At 53.2% G+C, this 12,878-nt stretch overlaps 1 protein-coding gene across 1 annotated transcript; it reads left to right on the top strand.

Moving 5' to 3' along the window:
- Positions 1-405: 405 nt before the first annotated feature.
- GRM6 (glutamate metabotropic receptor 6) lies at positions 406-11,443 on the top strand. The gene is made up of 10 exons (XM_055428826.2): positions 406-885; positions 1,952-2,168; positions 2,403-2,538; positions 3,162-3,316; positions 4,409-4,549; positions 4,656-4,856; positions 6,799-6,944; positions 7,033-7,656; positions 10,188-10,499; positions 11,240-11,443. Exons 1-10 carry the CDS (start codon positions 406-408, stop codon positions 11,441-11,443), a joined length of 2,616 nt encoding a protein of 871 aa, XP_055284801.1.
- The last annotated feature ends 1,435 nt before the right edge of the window (positions 11,444-12,878 follow it).

Here is a 12,878-nt window from a genome sequence, read left to right as displayed (position 1 = left end):
TCAGGGCGGCCTTTCATCCCTTCCCTAGAATCCTTAAATCCTCTCTCTCTCGGGGCCCTCTGCCTCTGTCACTGAACCGACAGCGGCTGGCGGAGGTGAGTGTGTGCGCTGGGGACGGGCAGGACTGGCGCGCCGGAGGCGGTGGTCGGGCGGGGCGGACCCGGGCGACGAGGTGCAGAGGGTGTGAGAGCCAGGTGTCCCGGGCAGGCGGGCTGAGTTGATGCCTCACCTCTCTTCCAGCTGGCTCGGCCCACGTTCATATATTGCGCACCTCCCCTGTCCCCAAGGACTGTGGGGCTCCCTCTTCTTTCCCCCGGCCCGGCTCCGTCCTCTGCCCCACGCTCAGAGCGTGCTCCCCGTCTGTTCCCGTCCCCGCCGCGTCCTCCTCCTGCAGCCCCCGAGCCGATGGCCGGGGTCCCGGCGCTGCTGCCGCTGCTGCTGGCGCTGGCGCAGGCGGGAGTGGTGGGCGCCGCGGGCTCGGTGCGCCTGGCGGGCGGCCTCACGCTGGGCGGACTGTTCCCGGTGCACGCTCGCGGCGCGGCGGGCAGGGCGTGCGGGCAGCTGAAGAAGGAGCAGGGCGTGCACCGGCTCGAGGCCATGCTGTACGCCCTGGACCGCGTGAACGCCGACCCCGAGCTGCTGCCCGGGGTGCGCCTGGGCGCCCGGCTGCTCGACACCTGCTCGCGGGACACGTACGCGCTGGAGCAGGCGCTGAGCTTCGTGCAGGCGCTGATCCGCGGCCGCGACGGCGAAGAGGCTGCCGTGCGCTGCCCGGGCGGGGTCCCCCCGCTGCGCACCGCGCCCCCGGAGCGCGTGGTGGCCGTCGTGGGCGCCTCGGCCAGCTCGGTCTCCATCATGGTCGCCAACGTGCTGCGCCTGTTCGCGGTGAGAGCCCGAGGCGCGCCCGGGGTGCAGCGTCTCTCCCTTGTCTTTGCCTTGGGGGTACCTGAGGGCTAGTCTCCTTTCGAGAATCACTCTAGTTAGCCAAGAAGCCCTGCTCCCTGGGCCAGACGCAAGCCTGTCTGGGAAGGTTGTTCTGAAGATGGAAGTGTCTAGAGTGCCGGGATAACTACGGCGTCCATTAATTGCCCTGCAGCCCATGGGCCTTCCTCTGCCTCCTGTTCTCTCGTTCTCTCTCTTCTCCCTTTCCTCTTTTCCTTCTCCCTCTTCCCCTCCCTTTCCATAACGTCTCCATACTCCACGCTTTCTCTGTTTCAGCTTCAGACATCTCTTGTCTCCCCTGGACCAGTTCCAATCTGCTTCTTCCAGAACCTCCTCCTCTCTGACCTTCACACCAGCCCCCACTTGCTCCCTTTAGGGTGTGTGTTGGTTTTGTTGCTGTTGTTTGCTTGTGTCTTTCTTTAACATGAGGGATTCATCCCTCTGCTCTGCTAACCTCTCCCACCACCAGTCTTTTTTCACACTTCCTGCCCCCATCCTTTCTCCTGAATCAGCTCAGCCATAATCCCCATTATTAATCACTCTAACGCACTGGGATAAACCCAGTTCCAAACAGGCCCCTCTGTTAAACCAGACACAACCTTCAATCAAACAGCCCCTCCCCAGCTCTCCTGCCTGCTCAGCCCCTCCTGGGGCTGATGCCCGCCTCTGCATTGTGTGAACTGGGGAAACATGTCTTCCTCTGGGGCTGACAGAGGTCCCTTTACCCTGGTGAATGCTGCAACCAGTGCCTGGCAGCTGCAGACTGGACTTGAACCCATAGTTCCCCTTTGCCAGCGACACACCCTGAGCAATTGTATGCCCTCTCCCCTTGACCCTCATGCATCCATGTTCCATTAGTCCCATTCACAAAATACAGGTCTGCATCTTCCAGTCTCTCCATGTGGAGAGGCTGCTCCCACTTGCCCTGAGCACTCTATCCCTGGGTCCTGGGTCCTCATTGCCTTTACTGACCGTCCATCCACAGCCCGGGTGTCTTTCCTCACTCTAGATCCCCCAGATCAGCTACGCTTCCACGGCCCCTGAGCTCAGCGACTCCACACGCTATGACTTCTTCTCCCGCGTGGTGCCACCTGACTCCTACCAGGCCCAGGCCATGGTGGACATAGTGCGGGCATTGGGATGGAACTACGTGTCCACGCTGGCCTCTGAGGGCAACTATGGCGAGAGTGGGGTTGAGGCTTTTGTGCAGATCTCTCGAGAGGCTGGTGAGCTTGGGGCCAGGGCAGAGGGGGGTGGTCTGAGGCCTGAAGGGGCCTATGGAACGGCCATCAGCCAGGGCGCAAGCTGTGCGGTGGGGCTCTGGGTTTATAGTGGGGAGCCTGGATGGTGCCCCCTGTGGGCAGGCACCCTTTCCTTTGGAAGACTCAGTGCCTGCCACAGTCATGTGTGGCGGTGGCCTTGGTGGGTGAATGACTGACTTTGGCATCTCCAACACCCAGGGGGGGTCTGTATTGCCCAGTCCATCAAGATTCCCAGGGAGCCAAAACCAGGAGAATTCAACAAAGTGATCAAGAGACTCATGGAGACACCGAACGCCCGGGGCATCATCATCTTCGCCAACGAGGATGACATCAGGTGGGACAGAGGGCGTGTTCAGGCACCGTGTTCTTCTGTAGCTCTTCTTGAAGACCCTACTGCCTCGTCTCCCGTATCCCAGCCATGAACATCCTCCCTTCCCCTCTTTCTTCCCCTCCTACCTTCCTGCCACCGCGTACCTTTTCTACTGTTCTCTCTGTGTCTGGTGGCCCCAGAAATGAACCCGGCCTGGTCTGGGTCACAATGCCCCAAGCCTAGCCAGAGAAACATAAGAATACACATCTACTTCTATAATTAACAGTCGGGGAGAGACTGGTGGGCACATGTAACGATTGTCAGGGAACAACTCCCGGGGCAATAGGTTATCAGCAGGTGGCATGGCCCCCAGCCTGAACCCCAGCAGGAGAAGGCAGGCCCTTCTTAAAGACAGCATGAAGCTGTGCGCAGAACGAGAGGTCAGGCCTGGGGTCAGAGCCTGGCTGGACCTTTTACTATCCGAGAAACCCAGTGTCCTAAACTCCCTACATCCTACTTTTCCTGACAAACAAGGGTCTGCTGAGTGGTGCAGAATGGGCTAGATGGCAAGAGAAGACTGAAAAGTGACCAGGGTTAAGTAGGAGGAGGACCTCAGGGCATTCCTCACCCTACCCTGTTCTTACCAGGAGGGTTCTGGAGGCTGCACGCCAGGCCAACCTGACTGGCCACTTCCTGTGGGTTGGCTCAGACAGCTGGGGAGCCAAGATCTCACCCGTCCTGAACCTGGAGGATGTGGCTGTGGGTGCTATCACCATCCTGCCCAAAAGGGCCTCCATTGATGGTGAGTGGAGGCATGCCCTCCCCTGCATCGCCCACCCATATCTATCCTTTCCCACAATGATCCCCTCTTGGGGGTGCTCATTTTCCCCTCCTATAAAATTGTGCCATGACCCAGGGTCCCTTCTGGGAGTTCTAGAATCTTGAGATTCTATGAACACATCCCTCCAAACAGTGTTTGAAATGAATTGGCAAATGAGGAAATGCACACACCGCTGTACAGGGTGAAGAATTGTTACGTTTTGTTTGTTTTGTTTTAATCAGTGCCTGCATTTTGGTTCTGCCAAAGGCACTCTAATTTTAAGATGAGTGTGAGAGGGAGAGAAAACAAGGATGTTGGACCTACTGTGCTACTGATCAATTAATGAGGCCTGCCTCTCCACCCCTCCTCCGCCATCCCACCTGTGAATATCTGGAAGAATGCAAAAAAGATGGTCACTTTACATTAGGATTGCTCATTTCCCCAAAGGTTAAACTAAAGACACCTTGATGAGGTACTTCAGGGCTATTTTATGAAGTACAGGCCCTTGTCAATACTGAGCCCTGACTTCCAGGGGCTCCCAGCCTCTTAGAGGTGCACACACACCCTTACACTCTTTTTTTTCCCTTAGAATACATTCAATTGTAGGCAACAAACTAGACTGAGAGTAGTTTTAGCAATAAATGTATTCCATCACAAGACAAGAGGTCTCAAAGTAGGGGAAACTTCATGTTGGGGGCAATGAGTCAACGATGTTCTCAGAATCTTGAGCTCTGGCCTCCCTTCTGTTCCACCATCCTCTGTAGTTGCTATATGTCTTCTTGATTGTGATGTCTTATTCGCAAAGTGGCTGCTGAAGCTCCACCCATTACATCTTCACAGCAGCATCCTAACCAGGAAAGACAAGGCAGCAAAAAATCCTTTTATGTGGTGAGGCTCGAGTTTGCAAATTTACTGCAGAGCCCCTAGATGACTTTGAACTCATCAGCCAGGCCAGAAATTGATCACCTGGGCATCCCCAGCTGTAAAGTCGGCAAGTGGTGAAGGGACACAAGTGGTGAGCCGTGGTTGGCTCATATGGGTGCCTGCCCTCCTCCCTCCTTCCCCCTCTCTCAGGATTTGACCAGTACTTCATGACTCGATCCCTGGAGAACAACCGCCGAAACATCTGGTTTGCTGAGTTCTGGGAAGAGAATTTTAACTGCAAACTGACTAGCTCAGGTACCCAGTCTGACGATTCCACCCGCAAATGCACAGGTGAGAGCTGCCCAGGGAGGGTGGTGAGGGAGGAGAGGGAGAGGGTGGGAAGCCAGGTTGGGTACCTGGGGGCCAGGCACACTTCCTCTGGGCATCCCTAGGACAGGTGAGGAACGCATCGGCCGGGACTCTGCCTACGAGCAGGAAGGGAAGGTGCAGTTTGTGATTGATGCTGTGTACGCCATTGCCCATGCCCTCCACAGCATGCACCAGGCTCTCTGCCCCGGGCACACAGGCCTGTGCCCAGCAATGGAGCCCACTGATGGTCGGACACTGCTGCAGTATATTCGAGCTGTGCGTTTCAATGGTGAGTGGGAGTCAGAGCCCCTGTGTGAGTGAGGGGAAGCCCGCTGGGTTGGAGCTCTCAGGATCTGGGACAGCCCAGGATGGAAGGAATGGGGAGCAGAAGGGGACAGTGGGGGCGCCTGGGCCTGAGAGCTGGAGGCTTGGACCAAGTTCTGGGGACCAGTGTTTGACACTCCTTGTTCCCCAGGCTTGAGCACCCCCTGCCCCAGGCTGCAGATTCCAGCTTCTGAAGAACTTGTCTGTGACCCTTTTTGCCTGGACCTCTCAGAGGGTCACACACAGCTCTTCACTCCACTGCTGAGTCTGGAATCATCTGGTCTCTCAGGGCACTGCCCACACTGTGGACAGGCATCCCACTCCACGTCCCAGGCTTCCAAATGCCTCCCCAGATAGGCCCTGTGCTGCCTGAGCACAGGGTATGAATTTGTGTTCCCCTGATGCCAGTGGAGGGCCTGATACATGGTCAGGGCTCAGAATAGGGTTTTTGAAAAGGCCCAGATAGACTCAGCTGTGCTTATGGTTTGTGGGGAAAGCTTCACGTCGTGTTCGATTACTATCCTTTAGAAAATTAAAGACTGTTCTTCCACCACCTGTTAAGCATCTTCTCTCTGCTAAGCTCCCTGTTAAAGCATGATTTAAGACTTCCCTGGTAGTCCAGCGGTTAAGACCCTGCGCTTTCACTGCAGGGGCCAGGGATTTGACCCCTGGTTGGGGAAATAGGATCCCGCATGCTGTGAGGCTAAATAAATAAAATAAAAGAGCATGACATAATATCACTCCAGAATAGCTCTGCAAGGTAGTAGAACAAACTTCTAAAAGAAATAAGGCTTATTGTTCAAAGCAGTACCTTTCTAAGTCTGAACTCTTCCTCTTACCTAGACACCTAAGCTTTCTTATTTCTTTTTAATTGTAATAACATACACAAACAGTTGGCTTCCCAGGTGACTCTAGTGGTAAAGAACCTGCCTCCCAGTGCAGGAAAGGAAAGAGACGTGGGTTTGATCCCTGGGTCAGGAAGATCCCCTGGAGGAGGGCATGGCAACCCACTCCAGTATTCTTGCCTGGGAAATCCCACAGACAGAGGAGCCTGGTGGGCTACAGTATATAGGGTTGCAAATAGTCAGACACGACTGAAGCGATTTAGCACCCATGGACACACAGAATACGGTTGAATGGTGTCACTTGTGCAATCAGTCTCGAGAACTCTTCACTGCAAAACTGAAACTCTGCGCCATCAAACATTAATGCCTCATGTCCCTCTCCCCAGCCCCTGGCAACCACCATTCTACCTTTTGTCAATATTAATTTGACCACTCTAAGTACCTCAGATGAGTGGAATCACACAGTATTTGTCCTTTTGTGACTAGCTTATTTCACTTACCATAGTGTTCTTAAGGGTCATCCATGTTGTAGAATGTGTCAGAATTTCCTTCCTTCTTAAGGCTGAATAATATTCCATTGTATGTATAGACCACAATTTGCTTATGAAGTCATCTGTCAATGGACACTTGCATTTCTTCCATGTTTTAGCTACTGTGAATAATGCTACTGTGAACGAAGAAGTGTATAAACTTCTCTTCAAGTCCCTGCTTTCAGTTTTCTTGGGTATATACCTAGAATTGGAATTGCTGGATCATGTGGTAATTCTGTGTAATTTCTTGAGGAACCACCATACTGTTTTCCATAGTGACTGCATCATCTTACATTCCCATCAGTGGACTATAGGGTTTCAATGTCTCGGTACTTGCCAACACTAACTTTCTGTTGTTTCAACAGTGGCCATCCTAAATGGGTGTGAGGAGGAATCTCACTGGGGTTTTGATTGCAGTTCCCCTGATGATAGGTGATGCTGAGCACCTTTTCACGTGCTGTCTAAGCTGCTCCTTTGTCCTGGCCTTCGATGGGCTAGAGAACCAGCCGAGGATGACAGGCTCTCCTTTCAGGAAGCGCAGGAACCCCTGTGATGTTCAATGAGAATGGGGACGCACCTGGGCGATACGACATCTTCCAGTACCAGGCGACCAATGGCAGTGCAGGCAGTGGCAGCTACCAGGCGGTGGGCCAGTGGGCGGAGGCCCTCAGGCTGGATGTAAGTGGCACGGGCTGAGCTCTGGGTGCAGGGAGGCGGGTCCGCCTTCCTGGAGGCCCGAGTCACAGGCCCCGGTGTCCTGTCCCAGGTGGAAGCCCTGCAGTGGTCAGGAGACGCCCGAGAGGTGCCCGAGTCTCAGTGCAGCCTCCCCTGTGGGCCGGGGGAGCGGAAAAAGATGGTGAAGGGCGTCCCCTGCTGCTGGCACTGCGAGCCCTGCGACGGGTACCGCTTCCAGGTGGACGAGTTCACTTGCGAGGCCTGCCCGGGCCACATGAGGCCCACGCGCAACCACACGGGCTGCCGCCCCACGCCGGTGGTCCGCCTCTCCTGGTCCTCGCCCTGGGCGGCTGCGCCCCTGCTGCTGGCCGTGCTGGGCATCATGGCCACCACCACGGTGGTGGCCACCTTTGTGCGGCACAACGACACACCCATCGTGCGCGCCTCTGGCCGTGAGCTCAGCTACGTCCTCCTCACCGGCATCTTCCTCATCTATGCCATCACCTTCCTCATGGTGGCTGAGCCCGGCGCGGCGGTCTGCGCCACCCGCAGGCTCTTCCTCGGCCTCGGCACCTCCCTCAGCTACTCGGCCCTGCTCACCAAGACCAACCGCATCTACCGCATCTTTGAGCAGGGGAAGCGCTCGGTCACGCCTCCGCCCTTCATCAGCCCCACTTCGCAGCTCGTCATCACCTTCAGCCTCACTTCCGTGCAGGCGAGTCCGCAGGCTCCAAGTGGACGGGCTGGCAGATGGGATTGGGGCTGAGGGTACGGGCACTGACCTCCGCTTTAAAGATCAGAGTCACTCTTCTATTTTGGTCTCTATTAAAAAAAAAAAAAAGCCCCAGGAGCTAGGGTGCTGCTGGTTTTGTAAGTAGAACTCACTTAGGAGCAACTGTTTCCTCTTGCTTCATCCTTGGAGCAATATGAATCAGTAAGGTGGGGAGTGAAAGCCTCCAGTGATTTTTCTGTAAAACAGTGACATAATTTTCATAAACTGAACATGATGTTCCACAGTTTGGCTCCCCTAAGCGGAGAATCTATTTCCTTAAGGGGAGTTCCTGCTGCACAGTCACTGGGTAACCTGGATGAGAGGCATAGTATTGTCTGATGATATTACTGTGGAATGAAGCATCCAGTTCCATAAATAGCCAGAATGTCATGCTATATGTACAGGAAAAGCAGAATTCCTTCTGGGTTTCCTCTGAGATGGTAATAGAACGTTGGAAATGGCTCCAGTGTTATGTAAAGGGTACTAGGAGACAGGTGTGTGTGTGTGTGTGACATTGCAGAGCCGGCCCAATTCTCAGGGCCAAGGCGGGGGCTCAAGTCCTTTGGACACAGCTCTTTCTCCACTCCAGGAGAGCTCTTCTTCCTCCCTAGCTCTGCATCATTCCCACCCATGGGCCTCAGTCCATGCAAATGTCCACAAGTGGAAGGTGCTGCCCTCTTCCAGCATATAGAAGAGTTTGAGTGTCCTTCGTCAGGGCCAGCATCTCAGTGCCCATCCCATCCTTGGAAGGCACCTCACTGCTTCCTGCCTGAGACCTCGGTGGCAGCCCTCACCCCAGGATGGAGGTGCTTACATTCAGTGCTCTCCTCTGGCTTACCTATGGAGTCCCTGCTCTATACCTCCCTTTCTAGAAATGCCAAATCTTTTCAGAGATGCTCACCTTCACCTTCACAAGGTTATTTAGCAACATAATGGATGTGAGAGGATGTCTCATTATTGAAATCTGTCTCTCCTTTCTAGTGCAGCTGGCCTCTGAGGCTTCGTCTTCTGTGATGTGCCTGTGCCTGCTCGTGTGCTTTGCTCACTTTCTGTTATTTATAGGCCTTTGTCATGTGTACTGGATGCTAATTCTTCTGTCAGGTACTTAGGCTGCAGACTCAGTGAGGTGCAGTTTGGTTGCTATGCCCATGTATCATAGGCCTTGAGTTTTCATTTCTCATGGGCAACTTCCTCCCCCATTTAGAGGAGTTATAAGAGGAGCCGCCATGCTAACTTTCTAGACAGTGGGTGGAGTTTTAGTAGTCCCTTGTTCATGGAGCTTCTGCTTTGGGGAGAATCACAGAAAGCTGCTCCTTCTGGATGTACAAACTCCTTTAAAAGCTTCCTTTCTTCTAGGGTCACAGAGCCCTACTCCAGATGCATTTCACTGAAGTGTTGGCTGGGATTCGGCTTCATTCCTCCCAAACCAAGCATTCTTCTTCAGTGAATGGCCTGCACAAATGTATAGCACAGCTTTTCCCAGGTCCCACCTTTATGCAGGTGTCTTGGTTCCTAGTGCCCAGCTTCCCTTGGCTCAAGGTCATGTCTTCCCTCACTGTGAAGGAATTCATTCTCCATCTGCTCCTTGTTAGGGTCTGCTGTGACTGACTCTGACCTCCCTGGTCACCCAGCATAAGCTTACATTCATACCGCTCTCTGTCCAGTGCCTCTCTATTTTGAGTTTTATTGTGCATTCCCACGTGATTTCATGATTTCTTGCTCAACAGTTCTCTGGATCTGGAGAAGGAAGGGGGTCCTCAGGAATGAGGAATCCCATACGGTTAGATAGGATCCAGCTATCCATGTTTTCATGTTTGCAGAAGACGCGATAGTGCCTCCACGGAGAGGGGCGTCTCTGCTGGGCCTTGTTCTAAATCAGTGGGATGAGCGCTGAGTCCTCCCCTAAGCTGCCATCACGTCCTCACAGCAGACTTTGAGGGTCCCTGTTTGGTAGGTGGCAGAGGTGTGCTTAGGGTCACAGCTCCAGAGCCTCTGCTTGCAGTCCCTTTCCCGTGTTTGTTGCTGTTCAGTCACTAGGTTGCGTCTGACTCTCTGCGACCCCATGGACTGCGGCACGCCAGGCTTCCCTTCTTCCACTATCTCCTGGAGTTTGAAAGTTCATGTCCATCGAGTCAGAGATGCTATCTAACCATCTCATCCTCTGCCGCCTGGTGTAGCTCAGTAAATGGCACTGACGATGGCTGAAATACAGGAAGAGGGCATCTAGGCCCCCTTATCCAGCCCTGATGTTCCCAGCACATACTTCTGCAGCCCCTGCTCCCCAGCTGCCTGTGTCACCGGCCTTTGCCTTTGCCCAGGCAGCCCCCTCCTGGACAACCCTGCCCTCTGTGCGGTGGCCTCAGGCCTGAGCATTCCACTCAACAGGCCAGGAGCCTCAAAGCGACCCCACTGCTCAGAGAGCTCAGTGGAGGGTGAGTCTGGGGTGTCCTTGATAACCTTGCTGCCTCCTGCAGGTGGTCGGAGTGTTGGCCTGGCTGGGCGCCCAGCCCCCACACAGTGTGATTGATTATGAAGAGCAGCGGACGGTGGACCCGGAACAGGCCAGAGGCGTGCTCAAGTGTGACATGTCCGATCTGTCCCTCATCGGTTGCCTGGGCTACAGCCTCTTGCTCATGGTCACGTGCACGGTGTACGCCATCAAGGCCCGTGGCGTGCCCGAGACCTTCAACGAGGCCAAGCCCATTGGCTTCACCATGTACACCACCTGTATCATCTGGCTGGCTTTTGTGCCTATCTTCTTTGGCACTGCCCAGTCAGCTGAAAAGGTAATCTGGGTCCCGACCTCACTGGGTTTCACGGCCTCGTTTGTTTCCTGCTTGTCCGTGGAGGGGCTCAGTTGTTCTAAGTGCTGGGCCCATGTGACCGATTGATTGTTTGGTTGGCTGATTCATTCATGTACTCATTTGTCTTTCTGGTTTCCCTCTGGTGGTTCTCTCCTTCCCTGTCCCTCTGTTCACTCATTCATGCTTCTACCCACCAAGGAACTTTTTTATTAAGTTGCCTTTTCGTACATTTATCTCTGCCAGTCCGTCTGCCGGTTCATTTGTTTGACCACTATGCATTCATTTATCCGTATGCCCAGTGGAACTTTCATTTTTTCACCTCATGATCCCTTTGTTTGCCCACTTGTTCCTTTATGCAGGTTGTGTTAATCCATTCATTTGTATATTTGAAAACACGTTCATTCATTTATTAACCTGCTCTAGCCCTTTTTAGGCATGTGGACTGTTGCCCTAGGTGTGGCTGTCTCTGAACAAACCTCTTGCTTCCCTCGGTCACTTGTCCACTCAGTCATGTGCTGTTTTCCCTTCTTCCTGCCTACACCAGAGCCACACTGTTACTGTCAATTCTTCATGCCATGGGGGCCTTTGTTTACACTGCTCTCCTTTATCATATGGTCATTCCCATTCAGCTGACTCAAATGGACTCACTCCCAGGCTGTGTGGGGGCGGAGAGTGGGTGAGAGCTGGGCTGAGTCCACCTGGTCCTTTCCTCTGTGGCTTAGATCTACATCCAAACCACGACACTGACTGTGTCCTTAAGCCTGAGCGCGTCTGTGTCCCTCGGCATGCTCTATGTACCCAAGACCTACGTCATCCTGTTCCACCCGGAGCAGAACGTGCAGAAGCGGAAACGGAGCCTCAAGACGACCTCCACAGTGGCAGCCCCACCCAAGGGTGAGGACACAGAGGCTCCAAGTAGCAAGTAGAGGAAGAATTTGTTTCGTTGCTTCATGGTGGAAGCTGTGAGGTCTACAGTGAGCAATCAGGGTGGGGAGTCCACAAAGACCAGGCCTAGCAGGATGGAACTGGCCTGGACCCACACGACACATTTCAGCCCCATTTTTCTGTGGATCTTGGCTTCATGCTTCCTTCTTGCCAAGAATAGGCACTGAGAGAATCCTCTTCTGGAGAGGGATTAAACTTATATTCACTGGTTTGAAGTCAGAGATCATGGTGAAGCCTTGGGCTTGGCCCAGTGTGAGTGGATTTCCTCCACCTTGATCAACCACCAGAATCTAGGAATTGAGCAGCATATGAGAACGTGTAGACTCCAGAATGAAATACAGGGTTGGATACAAGGTTGGAGCCGGAGAGGCGGAGAAGGCAATGGCAAGCCACTCCAGTACTCTTGCCTAGAAAATCCCATGGATAGAGGAGCCTGGTAGGCTGCAGTCCCTGGGGTCGCTAAGGGTCAGACACGACTGAGCGACTTCACTTTCACTTTTCACTTTCACACATCGGAGAAGGAAATGGCAACCCACTCCAGTGTTCTTGCCTGGAGAATCCCAGGGATGGGGGAGCCTGGTGGGCTTCCGTCTATGGGGTCACACAGAGTCAGACACGACTGAAGTGACGCAGCAGCAGCAACTTGGACTTGGGTAAATATTTTGCTGGTACAGAGGGATTGAGCCTTGCATGAGAGCCGTGTGGGAGAAGACAGGCCTGCACAGGACAGAGGGAACTAGGGTGCCCCATGAGGTTATTTGTGTCAGAGTCTTCTCCTTGACCTCTTTTCTCCTGGGATCTGGGGGATGTCATACTTAGAGAACAGCTTATTTTTCCCCCCTTCCCATGTGTATTTGCTTAAATTAACCCTGAACTTTAAGAAAATGAGATACACTTATGTGGTGGTAGTGGTGTAAGAATAAACTATCAGTGTGGTGTTTGCCCTCCTTTGATGCCTGTTCTCAAGTTCTAGGTTGGGACCAGTTACAGAGAGAGTGTGTCCATGGTGAAGATTCATTCCAAGTGGGTAACTTGGGATGAATATCCAAACTGTTTTCTCCCAATATTAACGGGGAGATTGCCTTTGAAAGGCATGCATGAGGCATGGGAAGGAAAATGCTTGGACGTCAAATGCGTTTTTCAGTAATCTATTTTTAACAAAAAGTTTGGTTTAAGTTATGGAATTTTATTTCCCTGGGGTAAAATTTGAATTTGTTAAATTGACTTTTTATTTATCAGTATGAATTCTCTAGTGGCTAACGTCTGGAACTGGATTTGAATTCAACTGTACTTCATTCCATAGAGACTCTTCCCTAGACAGAATCTCTACATAATCCATTTTGACCTTGGGACCAGGTGTTCTGCATTCTTTAAAAGGGCTTCTCCTCAGGATAACAGTTTTGGTGTACAGATTCC

This window comes from Moschus berezovskii, chromosome 8 (genome assembly GCF_049115385.1).
Source record: "Moschus berezovskii isolate FMDL1 chromosome 8, NW_MosBer_1.0, whole genome shotgun sequence".
NCBI lineage: Eukaryota > Metazoa > Chordata > Mammalia > Artiodactyla > Moschidae > Moschus > Moschus berezovskii.
The sequence above is the reverse complement of the archived record's forward strand: the minus strand, read 5'-3'. Positions and strand labels throughout refer to the sequence as shown.

Bases quoted from the DNA above. Each gene is read 5' to 3' on its own strand.
- GRM6 (XM_055428826.2), top strand. From the start codon at position 406: ATGGCCGGGGTCCCGGCGCTGCTGCCGCTGCTGCTGGCGCTGGCGCAG. The intron at 4,550-4,655 runs GTGAGAGCTGCC...TCCCTAGGACAG, and splicing joins TTCCACCCGCAAATGCACAG to GTGAGGAACGCATCGGCCGG. The intron at 10,500-11,239 runs GTAATCTGGGTC...TCTGTGGCTTAG, and splicing joins CTGCCCAGTCAGCTGAAAAG to ATCTACATCCAAACCACGAC.